Raw genomic sequence first — 19,780 nt, forward strand, 5'->3', positions numbered from 1 at the left:
CGCATTGTATAAACAGTATGTACAGGGTGTTATTTCGAGGTATAATACTACCACTTTGTTTTTTTCGAGGTAACAACATAATACATATATACTACTATGCGTGTACTTGGCGCATTTTTTTACCTTTTTTTAAAAAAGGTAATTTTGTACGGATATCACGCCTTTTTGTAGTATTACGCATTGTATAAACAGTATGTACAGGGTGTTATTTCGAGGTATAATACTACCACTTTGTTTTTTTCGAGGTATCAACATAATACATATGTACTACTATGCGTGTACTTGGCGCCTTTTTTTACCTTTTTTTTTGAAAAAGGTAATTTTGTACGGATATCACGCCTTTTTGTAGTGTTACGCATCTTAATCTTAACAGAAAAAAATTACATCTTATAAAGAAATGTGTCTGAAGTTGTAAATATATATATATACATATTGCCGGACATTGCTTTTATGTAAAATATGCATGTATATTACGTTGCTTGTATAAATTATTTCTTACCAACTTTTTCCAAAAATAATATATAAAGACCTTTAGCACCTGTAGGCCATTGTTTATTTTCTATAATTTTTCCATCATCAAATTCAATCCAAAATGTCTTTTCTCTACACATACTTGTATAATGACCATCTTCAATAGATGTACCCTGATGAAATTTAGTATTCATTACTTTATACTGCTGTTTCGCTATCGATATCTTAGTTGTTGATATGCTAGTTAAATTAAATGTCTGTGGTATTTTCACTAATTTATTATCCTGTGACGAGAACAAAATTAAATGAATGATAACTATTTCTTTCGTCAACGTTAATTCATTTCTAAATACTAGATTTCCTGCACAAAATTGGCATGTTTTTCCATATAACGGACCCCAATTTAAAAATGTATCCTTTAATAAATTATTAAGACCGTGACTCTTTTACGCGACGCGACGAATTGCGAGTACCCGAGATATTGAGATCTCGATAACGATGAGTGAACGGATCAAGTTCTAAGTAGGCTTGATCGATAGCTTGAGGTCCAATTAGGGGGGGGGGTTTCTCTCATAATATTCCGCTGCGTGCCCTACGAGCGGAGATATTGCGACGCAAAGTCCAAATGTGAAAATTTATTTTTAAGATACGAATACGTATATACTTCTAACGCCGACGTCTTATATGATGACGTCATAATCAGAAACGTCACTTTCACTTTTTCGACACTGGTGGCAAGCGGTTCTGATTATACAATATAATTATATACGATAAGGTTATACATATACATAAAATACCTGAACGCAATTTTATTTTTTATAATAAAACAATACGAATGCATTCATCTCTAATTACTTTTCAATTATTTTTAATGTGTATCATATATATATATATATATATATATATATATATATATATATATAGATTATACAGAGACATTATTATATATAGAGATTATTATATAGAGACATTATATAGACATTATTATATATAGAGATTATTTAGAGACATTATATAAAGGTTATATAGAGACAAAGATTAAATCCTGTTGCTCTCAACGTCTGCCTCTGCCTCTGCCTCGTCTACCTCAATGGTAATTGGATGATGACAATTTATATAAGAAGGCCATGAACCTTTCTTCTTGCCGTCGTATCCCTGCGGCTCTGCCTCTTGGTCTTCGAACTGTAAAATAATAAAATTGTATAAGAAATTTTATGAATTAAATACATATAATATGAATTAAATTTTTCATATATAACAAGAAGATATTTATTAATTTCGATTAAGATGGTATGTTTGTTTGTTATTGCGATAAATGTTACCACATGCCTCAGTGGTCGAATTGAGGCGACGCCTGCACGGATAGCGGGAGGTTCCAGGTTCAAACTCTGGCTGGGGTAATACTTTTCGTAATCGCAATCAAATTATTGGCGGAATATATCATAAATATGTCATTACTTTCTGTTAAATATACATAATATTAATATTACCTTGTCTATCATCTTCGGCATCGAAACGAGCAGCGGCACGATCGGCGACGACGGGATCAGCGGCGACAGGTCCGGCGGCGACAGGATGGTCGGCGACGACGGAACCAGCGGCGACAGGTCCAGCGGCGACAAAACTGGCGGCGACAGGTCCGGCGGCGACGACGGAACCGGCGGCGACGGGACCGGCAGCGATATCGGTGGCTGATTTTTCTTCCAATGATAATTCTAGCTCGAAATCGGCGAAATCGTTATCATCTATATCCATCTAAAATAAAATAAAAATAGCAACATTGTAATTATGTGAAATTATGTGAAATATATATTGAAAAGACAGTACTTACCATTTGTACTTTCGCGATTTCTCTCAGTATAAAACGGTGGTTTCGTTGGCTCCTGCCTCTAACCGAGGACAATACGGCCAGTATTTGCCATCATATATATATCAAGATATATATAATATCAACAACCTGTTCACCGTTCTCTGGATAGAATTGTAACACTGCTCTTGCGCTTCTTGACAGACATGCATACAACGTTAATAAGAAACGATATAAACGTTTTGTAGGATTGTGCAAAGTTTTGCTTGCATAGCAAAACCACAAGCGCAGAAATACTGACAGCCCCATCAAACGTACCAGCTTTAAATGGCAATCCTTGACCTAAAAAATAAAATAATGTATTAATATGATATTATGGCTATGGTCAACGTGACACTACAAATGCTTCGAAGCATTCCTCTTCTCTTTTCTTTCAATAAAGAAAGAAGGAGAAGAAGAACGCTCCAGAGCATTTGTATCACGTTGACCGTAGCCTATATATCAAGATATATATAATATCAACAACCTGTTCTCACCGTTCTCTGGATAGAATTGTAACACTGCTCTTGCGCTTCTTGACAGACATGCATACAACGTTGATAAGAAACGATATAAACGTCTTGTAGGATTGTGCAAAGTTTTGCTTGCATAGCACAACCACAAGCGCAGAAATACTGACAGCCTCATCAAACGTACCAGCTTTAAATGGCAATCCTTGACCTAAAAAAAAAAAATAATGTATTAATATGATATTATGGCTACGGTCAACGTGACACTACAAATGCTTCGAAGCATTCCTCTTCTCTTTTCTTTCAATGAAGAAAGAAGGAGAAGAAGAACGCTCCAGAGCATTTGTATCACGTTGACCGTAGCCTATATATCAAGATATATATAATATCAACAACCTGTTCTCACCGTTCTCTGGATAGAATTGTAACACTGCTCTTGCGCTTCTTGACAGACATGCATACAACGTTGATAAGAAACGATATAAACGTCTTGTAGGATTGTGCAAAGTTTTGCTTGCATAGCACAACCACAAGCGCAGAAATACTGACAGCCCCATCAAACGTACCAGCTTTAAATGGCAATCCTTGACCTAAATATTAATATGATATTATGGCTACGGTCAACGTGACACTACAAATGCTTCGAAGCATTCCTCTTCTCTTTTCTTTCAATGAAGAAAGAAGAAGAGGAAGAACGCTCCAAAGAATTTGTATCACGTTGACCGTAGCCTATATATCAAGATATATATAATATCAACAACCTGTTCTCACCGTTCTCTGGATAGAATTGTAACACTGCTCTTGCGCTTCTTGACAGACATGCATACAACGTTGATAAGAAACGATATAAAGGTCTTGTAGGATTGTGCAAAGTTTTGCTTGCATAGCACAACCACAAGCGCAGAAATACTGATAGCCCCATCAAACGTACCAGCTTTAAATGGCAATCCTTGACCTAAAAAATAAAATAATGTATTAATATGATATTATGGCTATGGTCAACGTGACACTACAAATGCTTCGAAGCATTCCTCTTCTTTTTTCTTTCAATGAAGAAAGAAGGAGAAGAAGAACGCTCCAGAGCATTTGTATCACGTTGACCGTAGCCTATATATCAAGATATATATAATATCAACAACTTGTTCTCACCGTTCTCTGGATAGAATTGTAACACTGCTCTTGCGCTTCTTGACAGACATGCATACAACGTTGATAAGAAACGATATAAACGTCTTGTAGGATTGTGCAAAGTATTGCTTGCATAGCACAACTACAAGCGCAGAAATACTGACAGCCCCATCAAACGTACCAGCTTTAAATGGCAATCCTTGACCTAAAAAATAAAATAATGTATTAATATGATATTATGGCTACGGTCAACGTGACACTACAAATGCTTCGAAGCATTCCTCTTCTCTTTTCTTTCAATGAAGAAAGAAGGAGAGGAAGAACGCTCCAAAGCATTTGTATCACGTTGACCGTAGCCTATATATCATTCATCGCACAAAATTTTTTAATTGCAAATCGGAAACGTACCTCGAGTTGAGCTCTTCTGCGATCAACGAAGTCGGGATCGAACGTGTCAGTCGTCACTTTCTGCTTTCTGCCAAGCGTAGAGAACCTTCTTTTCCGGCAGCGATAGTAGATGGGTGCGTTCAGCCGATACTCCGCTAGCCTAGCAATCGTGAGCAGTCGCTCGTTTCCTCTCCTTTTAATCCATTGGGTCAAAGGAGAGGAAACGAGCGAAAACGAGAGACTACTCACGATTGCTAGGCTAGCGAAGTATCGGCTGAACGCACCCAATGTAGGGATACGAAATCTTTAGATAAGCACGAAGCAATTCAATTCAGTATATCGCCGGCACGATTACGGTGTTACTGCCGTTTCGCGTACGCGCGTATGCGCGCGTTGTCGCACCTTACCTCGCGACGCTTAATAAAAAGTCACAGATCGGTCTCGCTCCGCGCGTACTACCGTGTCTCTCGATCGATCGAGATAGGTTAACTGATCAGATGATGAACTGACTGACAGGATAGCGCTCTAAACGAACGCACTGTCTGCACTGCACTGCACTGCGACACTAACGCTGCTAGCCGCCAGTGTCGAAAAAGTGAAAGTGACGTTCTCTGTTTGTTACATGTATGTTATAAAGAAAAGCGGTTGACGGAGACGACGTATCTTAAAAATAAATTTTCGCATTTGGAATTTGCGTCGCAATATCTCCGCTCGTAGGGCACGTAGCGAAATATTATGAGAGAAACCCCCCCTTAATTGGACCCCAAGCTATCGATCAAGCCTACTTAGAACTTGATCCGTTCACTCGTTATCGAGATCTCAACATCTCGGGTACTCGCAACCCGTCGCGTCGCGTAAAAGAGTCACGGTCGGTCTCGCTCTGCGTGTACTTGGCGCGAGACACTACCGTGTCTCTTGACCTTGAATTTGATGGCCACGTGTTCCAAGTTGCCGATGACGAGGTCCACATAGTGCGCTTCGTAGTTTTCGGTGTCTACATGTATTAATACCCCGAATTCGATATCTACGTGTCCTACATTGGGTGCGTTCAGCCGATACTTTGCTAGCCTAGCAATCGTGAGCAGTCGCTCGTTTTCGCTCGTTTCCTCTTTTTTGACTTACTGGATTAAAAAGAGAAGAAACGAGCAAAAACGAGCAACTGCTCACGATTGCTAGGCTAGCGGAGTATTGGCTGAACGCACCCATTCAGATTTAAAGTTATTAATACACCTAGACACCAAAAACTATGAAGCGCATTATGTGGACCTCGTCATCAGCAACCTGGGACACCTAGACATCAATTTCAAGGTATTAATACACGTAGACACCGAAAACTACGGAGCGCAATATGTGGACCTTGTCATCGGCAACCTGGGACACCTAAACATTGAATTCAACATATTATTACACCTGGACACCGAAAACTACGAAGCGCACTATGTGGACCTCGTCATCGGCAACCTGGGACACGTAGACATCAAATTCAACGTACGATTACACCTGGACACCGGAAACTATAAAGCGCACTATCTGGATCCCGTCATCGGCAATCTGGGATACGTGGACATCGAATTCAAAATATTAATACACGTAGACACCGAAAACTACGGAGCGCACTATGTGGATCTTGTCATCGGCAACCTGGGACACCTAGACATCGAATTCAACGTACAATTACACCTGGACACCGAAAACTATGAAGCGCACTATCTGGATCTCGTCATCGGCAACCTGGGACACGTGAACATCAAATTCGAGGTATTATTACACCTAGACACCGAAAAATACGGAGCGCGATATCTGGACCTCGTCATCGGCAACCTGGGACACGTGGACACCGAAAACTACGGAGCGCACTATGTGGACCTCGTCATCGGCAACCTGGGACACGTAGACATCGAATTCAACGTATTATTACACCTGGACACCGAAATCTATGAAGCGCATTATCTGGATCCCGTCATCGGCAACCTGGGACACGTGGACATCGAATTCAAGGTATTAATACACGTAGACACCGAAAACTACGGAGCGCACTATGTGGACCTCGTCATCGGCAACCTGGGACACCTAGACATCGAATTCAACGTACGATTACACCTGGACACCGAAAACTACGAAGCGCACTGTGTGGACCTCGTCATCGGCAACCTGAGACACGTGGACATCGAATTCAACGTATTATTACACCTGGACACCGAAAACTATGAAGCGCACTGTGTGGACCTCGTCATCGGCAACCTGGGACACGTGGACATCGAATTCAAGGTATTAATACACGTAGACACCGAAAACTACGGAGCGCACTATGTGGACCTCGTCATCGGCAACCTGGGACACGTAGACATCGCATTCAACGTATTATTACACCTGGACACCGAAAACTACGAAGCGCACTGTGTGGACCTCGTCATCGGCAACCTGGGACACGTGGACATCGAATTCAAGGTATTAATACACGTAGACACCGAAAACTACGGAGCGCACTATGTGGACCTCGTCATCGGCAACCTGGGACACGTAGACATCGCATTCAACATATTATTACACCTGGACACCGAAAACTACGAAGCGCACTGTGTGGACCTCGTCATCGGCAACCTGGGACACGTGGACATCGAATTCAACGTATTATTACACCTGGACACCGAAAATTATGAAGCGCACTGTGTGGACCTCGTCATCGGCAACCTGGGACACGTGGACATCGAATTCAAGGTATTAATACACGTAGACACCGAAAACTACGGAGCGCACTATGTGGACCTCGTCATCGGCAACCTGGGACACCTAGACATCGAATTCAACGTACGATTACACCTGGACACCGAAAACTACGAAGCGCACTGTGTGGACCTCGTCATCGGCAACCTGAGACACGTGGACATCGAATTCAAGATATTAATACACGTAGACACCAAAAACTACGGAGCGCACTGTGTGGACCTCGTCATCGGCAACCTGGGACACGTAGACATCGCATTCAACGTATTATTACACCTGGACACCGAAAACTACGAAGCGCACTGTGTGGATTTCGTCATCGGCAACCTGGGACACGTGGACATCGAATTCAAGTTATTAATACACGTTGTTTCGAAATTAACGCCGCTTTAACGTCGGTTTGGACGTCGCGAGCGCGATCGAGGAAAGCGTGACGATCAACGAACGCGGCTTCAGAGAATCGATTTTAGCAACGATGAATTTCTCGTGTTGTTGTTTTTTTTTCTTGTCTGTCTGCTTACTTCTCTCTCCGATATCGCGAACTATTTTGAAAAGGAAAATATCGTAACGAAAGATAAAAGGGATAAAGTTCGAAAGAGTGCGAGTTCGAAAGAGTGCGAGTTCGAAAGAGTGGAGTGCGAGATTCGACGGAGACGTACAGAAAGGATATTCGACGGAGAAAGGAGATTCGACGGAGACATTTCGAAGGGAGTTTCGAAAGGAGATTCGATGGAGTCATAGCGGATTGCTCGAATGATGGAGTCATAGCGGATTATTCGAATTCGTCGTCTTTATACGTAAGAAGGTAGATAGAAGTTTAAAGGTAAGAGTAAGCTTTACTACGATTGAGTTAACCGCGGATTCATACGTTCGAGGTCATGACGGGCAACACGATGTTGCGTGATTACCGCGTAGCTTTTTTGCGATCAGCTTTATATTATGGTGAAGGACAACGAATGTTCTTGCGTACACCTTTAAAGGTGATCGAGCAGTTCGAGACTGCGATGTAAGATTCAGACCTCTTACGTGATGACGAACAGTTCGAGACTGTAGGGAGATTTCGAATGAATGTTTTTTGATACACCGCTGATGACGAATAGTTCGAAACTGTAAAGAGATTTCGAATGACGTTTTTGATACACCGCTTTGAGTTTATCATAATGCTGAATTACGTTGATACACCGAATACGCCGAATGACGAATTGATACCCCTTTTTTGAGATTTTTAAATTATTTGGATTTGTTATTTACAGATTTAACTCAGTCCTGATTTTTCTGCGCGCCATTCATCCTTGCGATCTACGATTCTGATTTTCCTGCGTCCTGCGCGATAAACATTATTGATCTGCGCGCCATTCATCCTGCGTTCTACGTTCCTGATTTTTTCTACGTCTTTCATATTAAACATCTTTGATCTACGCACCATTCATTCTTGTGATCTATGTTTATGCTGTTCCTAAATTCTTTGTGTTAAACTTTTTTGCTCTTTACGCTTCTTCATCATTCCTGACATTCTTAATCTCATTCGCACAACACCAACCAGATTGTCAACACATAACATTTTTTGGTCCTTCGAGCCGGATATTGTTGTGCTTAACATTATGTCAAGTATTGATACAAGGATTTCGCTGCAACGCAGTCGATACAAATTAATTCAGCAGGCAGCGACGGAAGATGATCATGATGAGGCATCTCTTCAACTTATTAACGCTCGATTGGAATTACTCGACGAAAACTGGCAACACTTTCGAGAGGAACATGTGGATTTATGCCGCTCGGGAGATAGACGGCTAAAAGATCACCGATACATCACAGATAAAATATTTGAACGTTGTCAAAAGTTTTATATTTTGGCTAAGTCAAAACTTCGCTCTCAACGAGATGAATTGGAAAGCTCTCATTCTTCCACGCCATCGGCGGCATCAAATTCTTGTGAGCCGTCTAGATCATGTCGTCCGACATCAAATTCCGGTGAGCCGTCTCGATCGTACAGACGACATCAATCTTTGCCGAAAATCGTCTTGCCGCAATTCTCTGGAAAACTTCAAGAATGGAGGTCTTTCCACGACTTATTCACATCCATTATTCGAAATGACGCAGAAATACCAGAGGTAGAGAAGATGCACTATTTAAAGACGTCCCTGTCAGGAGAAGCCTTAAAATTTGTCACCAATCTGCCGATGTCTGGTGACAGTTTTGAAATAGCGTGGGATACATTGGTAACACGCTATGAAAATAAACGGTTTCTCATTTCCGCGCATTTAGATAGTCTCACCAATCTTAAACCTTTGAAGACAAAGGCAGCTTCTGGACTCAGTTCTCTTCTCGCTTCTGCTACTGAATCAATCGGAGCATTGAGAGCCTTGGGATGCTTCGTAGACTACTGGGATCCGATTCTAGTTCATTTATTAGTAAAGCTGCTCGATGCGGATTCTCGAGAGGCTTGGGAGGTAAAACTTGGATCGACTTCAACTTTCCCGACGTTTAAACAATTCGAGGATTTCGTAATCGGAAGAACTCAAGCGATGCAAAATTTGGCTTTGGAATATCCAAATGCAGTCAGCAGCAAAGAACACTCAAATCGACACAGTTCTTCGACGCGTTTCGGAAACGCCGTTCATGTAGGCTCCTCTGATTCAAACACTAATTATCCTTGTTGTCCATTATGTGATGCATCTCACAATTTGTCTGGCTGTCCAACTTTCCAATCTAAAACCAGTAATCAACGATACGATATTGTTGCTCAAAAACGTAGATGTTTCAATTGTTTGGGAGACCACGCTCTACGAAATTGTCGAAGTACCAGACGTTGCCTGAAGTGCGGAAAACAACATCATACTTCAATTCACCCCGGTAAAGGAAGTCAAGTGCAGGGTGAAAAAGCAGTTGCTCTCTCTCAAATTAACGAGAAGGAGCCGGAGTCCACGATTGAAGATTTTTCTACATCCAATGCGGAATGACTAGCAATGTTAGGTCAACCTCGAGATCTACCCTCTCTACAACGGAATACGACACTTCTTGCTACTTGTCGAGCCATCGCTATTGGTTTGAATAATGTGCAATATACTGTACGCATTCTTATCGATCAAGGCTCGGAATTATCCTTCATAACAGAGGATCTTACTCAACGTTTACGCTTAAAACGTTGTGCCGCTTCAATCCCTCTTCTCGGCATAGGCGGAACCTATTCAGGGAAAACTAGAGGCTTAGTTACCGTTAGGCTACAGTCCATTCACAATTCTTTTTCAGAATGTATTATTAAAGCCTTTATCTTAACTACTTTGACTATCAAGATTCCTTCATTTTATACCAACAATCGATCCTGGAATCATACCAAAGGACTCTCTTTAGCAGATCCAGAGTTTGCAATCTCCGGTCCTGTGGATATGATCATTGGAGCGGATTATTATGGGTCTATCATCCTGGAAGGAATAAAACGAGGAAGCTGTAACGAACCCCTCGCTCAACAGACCATCTTTGGATGGATTTTATCTGGTTCCATCGACACTGGCGGATCTCCTGCAAAGGGGCGCATCCTACACTGCTCGACTGATGATGAACTTCAAGAGTCACTCACCAGATTTTGGAAACAAGAAGAAACTATCTCCTTACTTGGATCAAACCTTACGCCAGATGAATTGGCATGTGAACAACATTTCGTGAATACACACTCACGAGATCAAAAAGGTCGATATATCGTTCGTCTCCCATTGAAGTCACCCCTTTCTTCCTTGGGAAGCTCTCGAAATATTGCACTCAGATATTTTTTAGGCTTGAAAAGACGTTTCTCTTCAGACCCACTATATAAGCAGAGATATGAAGAATCTTTAAAAGATTATCTGACACTCGGTCATATGGTCGCAGCTCCCATCTCTGAAGATAGTACACCTGCTTTTTATCTTCCACATCATGGCGTCATTCGTGAGGACAGACTTACCACCAAACTACGGGTGGTATTCAACGGTTCCTGTCGTACTAGCTCCGGAGTTTCTCTTAATGAAATTCTCCACTCAGGTGCAAAACTTCAGACGGATATTTCCGACGTGCTACTTTGGATTCGCACACATCGATTTATCTTTTCTACGGACATCGTCAAGATGTTCCGACAAATTGCCGTACACCCAGATGATTGGGCGTTACAGTCCATTCTTTGGTTCAATTCAGAAGGTCAGCCTGCTCCTCATCAACTCACCACTGTCACTTTCGGGCTCACATGTGCCCCTTTTCTCGCACTCCGAACGGTACTACAACTTGTTGAGGATGAAGGTGCGCGTTTTCCTAAAGCTGTTCCAGCTCTCAAGAAAGGCCGCTACATCGATGACACTTTTGGAGGTGCCGACACAATCTCTGAGGCCAAAGAGATAGTGCACCAAGTTACACAGCTTTGTATGGCGGGCGGCTTTCCCTTGCAAAAATGGAAGAGTAACAATCAAGAAATATTGCCTCCAGTTTCGGACAGTAGCAACGAATCTTCTTCTGAATCTTCTTCTCCAGTTGAATTTGAGCCATCCCTTGTGAAAATTCTCGGGCTCATTTGGAATCCAGAGACTGACACCTTCCTTTTTTCTGATAAATCATCGCAACGTGATCGAGTTACCAAGCGAACGATACTTTCTGAAATTGCTCAAATGTACGACCCTCTAGGTTTTATTTCTCCAGTGATGATCCGGAGCAAGATAATTTTACAGGAACTTTGGTTACTCAAGAGTGGATGGGATGATTCTGTTCCTTCGGAGTTACACGATCGTTGGATCTCATTTCGTCTTCAGTTGACCACACTTCAAAAGCTTTCTATTCCGAGATGGTTAGGACTTGGATCGTCCAAACGTATAGTAGAACTTCATGGATTCTCAGACGCTTCTTCTATGGCAATGGCTGCTGCGGTGTTCGTTCGGGTCTCACAAGGCAATGATGAATATTTAGTGCGCTTAGTGAGTGCAAAAACTAGAGTCGCTCCACTTAAATTACTTTCAATTCCGCGGTTAGAGCTTTCAGCCGCTCTCCTATTATCGAAATTGATGACACATATTCAGAAAGTGTTGGATCTATCTGATGTACCTGTACACCTTTGGACTGATTCGTCTGTCACTCTTTACTGGATTACCACACATCCATCGCGATGGAAAGATTTTGTGCGGAACAGAGTTACTGCTATTCAAGAGATGCTACCCCAAGGATCGTGGCACTTCATACCAGGAAAACAGAACCCAGCAGACTGCGCTTCCCGCGGACTAACTCCAGAACAACTCATTAATCACAATCTCTGGTGGAACGGTCCCAGTTGGTTCGGTCCCATCTTCCTTGTGGCCAAAAGCTGTTAGTAAACTTTCGCCAGAGACCGATCTCGAAAAGCGACCTGGAATGGTCTCACTTACCGTGTCATCCCCGAAACCTTATTGGTCACTGCTTGATAGATATTCCTCCTTATCATTCTTGTTTAGAATCACAGCTCTCTGTCGTCGTGTTCTGTCTCGTCTAAGGAAAAAGCCGCAAACTTCTCTTTTTTGGCCGCTGACACCGGAAGAGATACATCAAAGCCGAAATTTTTGGTGCAAACAAGTGCAACATTCTTGGTTCGCTAATGATTTACTGATTATTTCTAAAGGAGACACTTTTCCACGATCTCATCCTATGGCTAAATTAACCCCATTCCTGGATCGAGATGAACTCTTACGTGTTGGAGGACGATTACATTACGCTGATCTTTCCATGGAATCAAAACATCCCATCATCCTTCCAAGAACATCCCCTCTCACCACACTCATTATTGACGACGCTCATAGCCGCACACTTCACGGGGGAACGCAAGTTACATTGAGCTTTATCCGTCAAACATATTGGATCATTGGAGGCAGGGCTCCTATTCGCTTCTTCATTCTCAAATGTATTCGTTGTGCTCGATATCGTGGAATCCGAGCTCAGCAACTTATGGGTCAACTTCCAATGTCTCGAGTTACTCAAGCAAGACCGTTTCTACATTCTGGGTTAGATTATGCTGGTCCCATCATGCTCAAAACTTGGAGAGGGCGGGCGGCTCGAAACTATAAAGGTTACCTTGCGATTTTTGTGTGTCAAGCTACTTCAGCCATACATATCGAAATAGTAACCGATTATTCGACTGAAGCATTTATTGCGGCATACAAACGCTTCACTGCTCGTCGAGGCATCTGCGCTACCCTTCAAAGCGACTGTGGAAAAAATTTTGTTGGCGCTGATATTGCTTTACGACAACGTTTTAGTATAGCATCTAAGGAATTGCGTGAACTCGCTTCTATTCTAGCAAAGGACGGTACTAAATGGATCTTCAATCCGCCATCAGCTCCTCACTTTGGAGGAAAGTGGGAGGCAGCTGTAAAATCAACGAAATTTCATCTAACTCGAGTGATCGGAGATACTTTGTTAACTTATGAAGAATTGAACACTGTGATAATTCAAATCGAAGCAGTATTGAATTCTCGTCCACTTTGCCCTCTGTCAGACGATCCTAGCGACTACACTGCCTTGACCCCGGGACACTTCCTGATGGTCAGTGGAATGTCTCCAAAGATATCTGGCTGTATCAAAGTGGTATCATCCTTCTAATGATATAAAAGAGGGATCTTTAGTTCTCATGACCGACGAACGTTACCCGCCATCCAAGTGGCCTTTAGGCAGAGTCACGAAACTTCATCCAGGACCTGACGGATTAACAAGAGTAGTAACCCTTCGCACAGCCTCTTCAAGTTTTAAACGACCCATTGCCAAACTTTGTGTTCTGCCATTCAATCCAGACGAAAATTGTTCGCCAACTCTGTCGTCGAAGGCGGGCGGAAATGTTTCGAAATTAACGCCGCTTTAACGTCGGTTTGGACGTCGCGAGCGCGATCGAGGAAAGCGTGACGATCAACGAACGCGGCTTCAGAGAATCGATTTTAGCAACGATGAATTTCTCGTGTTGTTGTTTTTTTTTCTTGTCTGTCTGCTTACTTCTCTCTCCGATATCGCGAACTATTTTGAAAAGGAAAATATCGTAACGAAAGATAAAAGGGATAAAGTTCGAAAGAGTGCGAGTTCGAAAGAGTGCGAGTTCGAAAGAGTGGAGTGCGAGATTCGACGGAGACGTACAGAAAGGATATTCGACGGAGAAAGGAGATTCGACGGAGACATTTCGAAGGGAGTTTCGAAAGGAGATTCGATGGAGTCATAGCGGATTGCTCGAATGATGGAGTCATAGCGGATTATTCGAATTCGTCGTCTTTATACGTAAGAAGGTAGATAGAAGTTTAAAGGTAAGAGTAAGCTTTACTACGATTGAGTTAACCGCGGATTCATACGTTCGAGGTCATGACGGGCAACACGATGTTGCGTGATTACCGCGTAGCTTTTTTGCGATCAGCTTTATATTATGGTGAAGGACAACGAATGTTCTTGCGTACACCTTTAAAGGTGATCGAGCAGTTCGAGACTGCGATGTAAGATTCAGACCTCTTACGTGATGACGAACAGTTCGAGACTGTAGGGAGATTTCGAATGAATGTTTTTTGATACACCGCTGATGACGAATAGTTCGAAACTGTAAAGAGATTTCGAATGACGTTTTTGATACACCGCTTTGAGTTTATCATAATGCTGAATTACGTTGATACACCGAATACGCCGAATGACGAATTGATACCCCTTTTTTGAGATTTTTAAATTATTTGGATTTGTTATTTACAGATTTAACTCAGTCCTGATTTTTCTGCGCGCCATTCATCCTTGCGATCTACGATTCTGATTTTCCTGCGTCCTGCGCGATAAACATCATTGATCTGCGCGCCATTCATCCTGCGTTCTACGTTCCTGATTTTTTCTACGTCTTTCATATTAAACATCTTTGATCTACGCACCATTCATTCTTGTGATCTATGTTTATGCTGTTCCTAAATTCTTTGTGTTAAACTTTTTTGCTCTTTACGCTTCTTCATCATTCCTGACATTCTTAATCTCATTCGCACAACACCAACCAGATTGTCAACACATAACACACGTAGACACCGAAAACTACGGAGCGCACTATGTGGACCTCGTCATCGGCAACCTGGGACACGTAGACATCGCATTCAACATATTATTACACCTGGACACCGAAAACTACGAAGCGCACTGTGTGGACCTCGTCATCGGCAACCTGGGACACGTGGACATTGAATTCAACGTATTATTACACCTGGACACCGAAATCTATGAAGCGCATTATCTGGATCCCGTCATCGGCAACCTGGGACACGTGGACATCGAATTCAAGATATTAATACACGTAGACACCAAAAACTACGGAGCGCACTATGTGGACCTCGTCATCGGCAACCTGGGACACGTAGACATCGAATTCAACGTATTATTACACCTGGACACCGAAAACTATAAAGCGCACTATCTGGACCTTGTCATCGGCAACCTGGGATACATAGACATCAAATTCAAGCTTGATTCATAAGAATCGACTTAAAAATTCCCTAGCGGCACTTTCTGCCAAGCATAGAGAACCTACTTTTCCGTTGACTCAATATTTATTATATATGTCGTAGGCAAATGGTTATTTTAGGAAAATAACTTCTGACTAAGCAAATGCTATCTGCCTGGCCAAATAGCTTTCACCATTTATTCTTGCTATTTTCCTAGTCAAATGCTATTTTCCTAGGCAGATGCTATTTGACTGAACCGCTGTTAGGCAAATGGGGTAAATCTGAAGTATAGTGGCCTCCTCACCGATTTCGTTCAACTTAGGCTTAATCGACGCGTTTTTGCACAAAACGACCGAATCTGTCGCTTTGCCCCGCGAAACGAGATATTAAACGTAAAAGTTGTCAGGAATCAGGTTATGATTCCTGTCATACCGACGAGCTGTAGCAACTACGAACATGTCCTGCAGCCATATGCGCATGCTCAGTGGCCGCACACGCATGCAAAAGTGCGCAAATTTGAAACGTATGTATACTTATAATGCATATTACTTATAATTAGCTTTTAATGATGAACATATCTTATATAACATATTGTTACGCCCGTGCTGGACACTGAGTAGAGAAGTCGCGGAAAGCTGTGAAGCGCGCTCCTTGACAACGGGAGTTTGTTGATGGATTTATTGATTTTCTGTCTGGCGGATTTTTAGTATCTGCACGCGTTCTGTTTTACGAGCTTAGAATAAACGCATTTCTTAAGTTCTTTTGAGTTCTCTTTCCTTTTGCGAGTTTCGCAAAATACGTGCGCGAGTGTGGAGTGCGCGATAGTGTTACGGCGGCGAGCTCACTCGACGAGCGTAACATTTTGGGGGCTTGTCCGGGATACGAGGCGACGAACGCAGTATCCCGAACAGGATGACGACCACGCACACCCCGCCGAGGACCCGTTCGCAGGCCGCGGCGTCGGCAACAACGGAGGCGGGCGCGACCCATCCGCAGGATGCGGGGGCGACGGAGGCAGAGGCGGGTGCTTTCGAAGCTGTCTACTTGGAGCTTCGAAAGCTGCGCCAGGAGCGGCGGCTGGAGCAGCAGAAGCAACAGCTTTCCCGCAGCGAGTTGGAGGCTCGCCTGAAGGAACGCGATGCTACGGTGACACGTCTTCAGGAGCAACTCGCCGTACATCAGCTAAGTCCCTCCAATAATGTTTTTCACGGCGGAATTTTGAATAAGGCAACGCGTGAGATAGGCGCGGGTGAGGGCGCGTGTGCGGGGCGCGCCGCGTGCGGAAATTCGGTCAAGCCGCTGCGTGTGATGGGCACGGGCGAGGGCTCGTGTGCGGGGCGCACCGCGTGTGGAGGTTCGAGTGAGACGGCGCTCGGTTATAAATTAGAGCCTAACACGTTCGACGGGATTGTTTCTCTGTGCGAATATTTAGCACCGTTCAATTTAATTGCGCAAGCGAATGGCTGGGTGGAATCTTCGAGAACCGTGGCTTTAGCCTCGAGCTTAAGAAAGAAAGCGCGTGCCGTATTGAATGGGGTAACCAAATTCGAGAGCCTTCGCTATTCTGAATTAGAGGCTAGGTTAGAGTTGCGTTTTGGCGAAGCGCATATGTCTCAAACGTTTTACACCCAGTTCACTAATCGGAGACAAAAACCCGGAGAAGATCTGCCCGTTTTGGGAGCGGATTTAGAACGTTTAGCGTGTTTAGCCTATTCGGAATGCTCGGCCGAGGTGCGGGATAAGATTGCGTGCGCCCAGTTCGTTGCGGCGCTTTCTGACGGTTTCGTAAAACAACTCTTCAGTTAGGGGGATTAACTTCCTTGAGAGCCGCCATAGAGAGGGCCATGGCAATAAAAGTCATCCAAGCGAATAGTTTTTCGCGGAAATTTGAAAGTAGAGACCTCAGAAAAGGCAGAGCTGGGAACGAAATTAAATCGGCGGGGAATGAGAAAGATAAAAAGAGTTCTGCAAATTTTAAGAAGAATTCGGGTTTCAGGACGAGATTCGGGCGTGAGGAAAAGGAGTGCTGGCAGTGCGGTGCCAAAGGGCACTTTCGGTTGGAGTGCCCTTCTCTAACTACCGAAGAGAAGGGAAACTCGGAATAGCCGAGCTCAGCGGGGCATGTTCGGCTCAGGGGTGCAAAGGCCCTGCGAAATTAAGTAGGATAAGTAGCGGGTTAAGTGATTTTTGTTTTCGCGGCCGAGTTAATGGCCGGACTTGCGTCTTTAGAATAGATACGGGCTCCGATGTGTCGGTACTTAGGGAAGATTTGTTAGGTTCTTTGAAATCACCCACTCCTGTAGAGAGATATTTCTTGACCTATCCAATGGGAGAAACGGTTCCTGTAAAACGTAGAGTGGTGGTTGGAATCGAAATAGGAAAATTTTCTTTGGATTTTCCGGTAATCATAGCGGCCATAAAAAACGAGTGTATTCTAGGAGCGGACTTTCTTTCAAAAATAGGGGTAGGAAACGTTTTCTCTTCGGTTTTTGAGGAAACGGTGTCAGAGAGTCAAGAAAACTTTTTCTGTTCCCGAATTTGTAGTTTTGATAGAGGGATTCCTTTTTTTTCTTAAGAAATTCTTTGAGAAAAATTCCGAAACTCTCAACGCTTCTCAAAAAGAGCAGTTTGCTGAATTGGTGATCGAGTTTCAAGATGTCTTTTTGGAAGATGTGGTTGCAGGAAATTGCTCCGTCGTTGAGCATGCTATTAGGGTGAAAAATTCTTCTCCGATTAAACAGGCTCCTAGGCGAATTCCACTGCATATGCGAGAAAAGGTGGAAAAGATTTTAAACGAAATGAAACAACGTGGTGTCATTGAAGATTCTCATAGCGCCTGGGTTTCTCCAACTGTTTTAGTAAAAAAGAAAGATGGAACGATTAGATTCTGTATCGATTTCAGGAAGCTCAATGCCATTACAGAAAAAGATTTTTATCCTATTCCCAAGATAGATTATCTTTTTGATCGTTTATCCGGAAGTTCCTGGTTCACCACCTTAGATTTAAAAAGCAGCTATTGGCAGGTGAAGCTTCGTCCTCAGGATAGGGAGAAAACGGCCTTCTCTATAGGAAATGGCTTATGGCAGTTTACTGTAATGCCATTTGGATTATGTAATGCTCCTGCTACTTTTGAGCGATTGATGGAGCAGGTTCTTCGTGAGATATTGAATAAGATCTGTATGGTTTATTTGGATGATGTCATTATCTATAATAAAACTTTCGAGGGAATGCTGGCAAATTTAAGGGAAGTATTTCTTTGTTTACGGTGCAAATTTAAAACTCAATCCAAAAAAATGTACTTTCTTCGGGAGAAAAGTGAAATACTTAGGCCATGTCGTTTCAGAAAGAGGAATCTCCACTGATTCGGAGAAAATTAAGACCGTTCAAGAGTGGCCTATTCCTCAAAATAAGAAGCAAGTGCGAAGCTTCTTGGGACTCTGCTCTTATATAGAAAATTTGTGAAAGGATTTTCTCTTATTGCTGAGCCATCATTTTCTTTAACTGAAAATCTTAGAAAATTTGTGTGGGATGGGCGTTGTCAGGAAGTTTTTGAGAAGCTTAAACAAAACTTAATTTCTCCTCTTATTTTAGCTTTTTTAATAGAAAAAGGGGAATTTATTCTTGATACTGACGCTTCAAATCACGACTTGGGCGCGATATTTTCTCAGATTCAGGATGGTAGGGAGAGGGTCTTAGCTTATTATAGTCGGGTTTTGAGCAAATTTGAAAGGAACTATTGCGTAACTCGTCGGGAGCTGTTAGCTTTGGTGGAGGCTTTGAAGACCTTCCATCACTATTTATATGGACGTGAATTCTCGGTAGGAGTTTATTGTGGAAAAGAGGAAAATAGGCGACCTCTTCGTCAAGAAATAGCTCAGAGAGATTCGACTGCTAAAGACTATTGGCTCCAATGGGATTCCCTGGTGATTAAAGACGGGGATTTTGTGTAGGAAATGGGAGTCTCCAAATTTATGTTCCGTTGTTTTTCAAACTATAGTTCCTCGAGAAATGATTTTGCGAATTTTAGAAGAAGCTCATGATTCTTCCACAGGTGGCCATTTTGGTGTAATAACCCAGACAAAAAATATACACCCCCAAAAATAGTTAGGGGACATATCAAGATTCCCCCCGATCGTAAGGGATTGGGCTCATTGGGGTGCCCATAGGGGCGTAAAAGTCCCCTTTTTTTTTCCCCCAATGGGACAATCTTGCAGACGTCCTTTTTAAAAAAATCCTTACAAAGGGCCCAAAATTTTTATAAATACGAAAGGGGTAAATTTTAAAAATTTTTTCCAAAAAAAGTCCCATGGGGCATCCCTAAAAAGATA

The 19,780-nt window shown here is 42.7% G+C and overlaps 4 protein-coding genes across 5 annotated transcripts; 3 read left to right on the forward strand and 1 right to left on the reverse strand.

The window, feature by feature from the left end:
• Window positions 1–1,495: 1,495 nt before the first annotated feature.
• LOC143899539 (uncharacterized) lies at window positions 1,496–4,325 on the reverse strand. Of its 2 annotated transcripts, XR_013257532.1 has the most exons (7): window positions 3,937–4,236; window positions 3,559–3,742; window positions 3,194–3,377; window positions 2,815–2,998; window positions 2,303–2,620; window positions 1,962–2,226; window positions 1,496–1,653 (listed from the first exon to the last, which is right to left on the reverse strand). XR_013257532.1 is itself a non-coding variant. In XM_077409890.1 (4 exons), exons 1-4 carry the CDS (start codon window positions 4,048–4,050, stop codon window positions 2,980–2,982), a joined length of 501 nt encoding a protein of 166 aa, XP_077266016.1. In that variant the 5' UTR covers window positions 4,051–4,325; the 3' UTR covers window positions 2,675–2,979. The 2 variants fall into 2 exon arrangements, 1 of the variants encoding a protein (XP_077266016.1); XM_077409890.1 differs by lacking the exons at window positions 1,496–1,653; window positions 1,962–2,226; window positions 2,303–2,620 and having other exon boundaries at window positions 2,675–2,998; window positions 3,937–4,325.
• A 4,821-nt stretch (window positions 4,326–9,146) lies between these two features.
• Window positions 9,147–9,986, forward strand: LOC143899542 (uncharacterized). The gene has a single exon (XM_077409893.1). The coding sequence runs from the start codon at window positions 9,147–9,149 to the stop codon at window positions 9,984–9,986; it is 840 nt and encodes a 279-aa protein (XP_077266019.1).
• Window positions 9,570–12,351, forward strand: LOC143899540 (uncharacterized). The gene is made up of 2 exons (XM_077409892.1): window positions 9,570–10,713; window positions 10,798–12,351. Exons 1-2 carry the CDS (start codon window positions 9,993–9,995, stop codon window positions 12,345–12,347), a joined length of 2,271 nt encoding a protein of 756 aa, XP_077266018.1. The 5' UTR covers window positions 9,570–9,992; the 3' UTR covers window positions 12,348–12,351.
• Window positions 12,352–15,696: 3,345 nt separating this feature from the next.
• LOC143899538 (uncharacterized) lies at window positions 15,697–19,385 on the forward strand. Its single transcript, XM_077409889.1, has 2 exons — window positions 15,697–15,975; window positions 16,073–19,385. The coding sequence occupies exon 2, from the start codon at window positions 16,365–16,367 to the stop codon at window positions 17,256–17,258; it is 894 nt and encodes a 297-aa protein (XP_077266015.1). The 5' UTR covers window positions 15,697–15,975; window positions 16,073–16,364; the 3' UTR covers window positions 17,259–19,385.
• Window positions 19,386–19,780: the final 395 nt, after the last annotated feature.

The sequence above is a fragment of the Temnothorax americanus genome, unplaced genomic scaffold, assembly GCF_048541705.1.
Source record: "Temnothorax americanus isolate GAGA-0224 unplaced genomic scaffold, ASM4854170v1 Scaffold272, whole genome shotgun sequence".
NCBI lineage: Eukaryota > Metazoa > Arthropoda > Insecta > Hymenoptera > Formicidae > Temnothorax > Temnothorax americanus.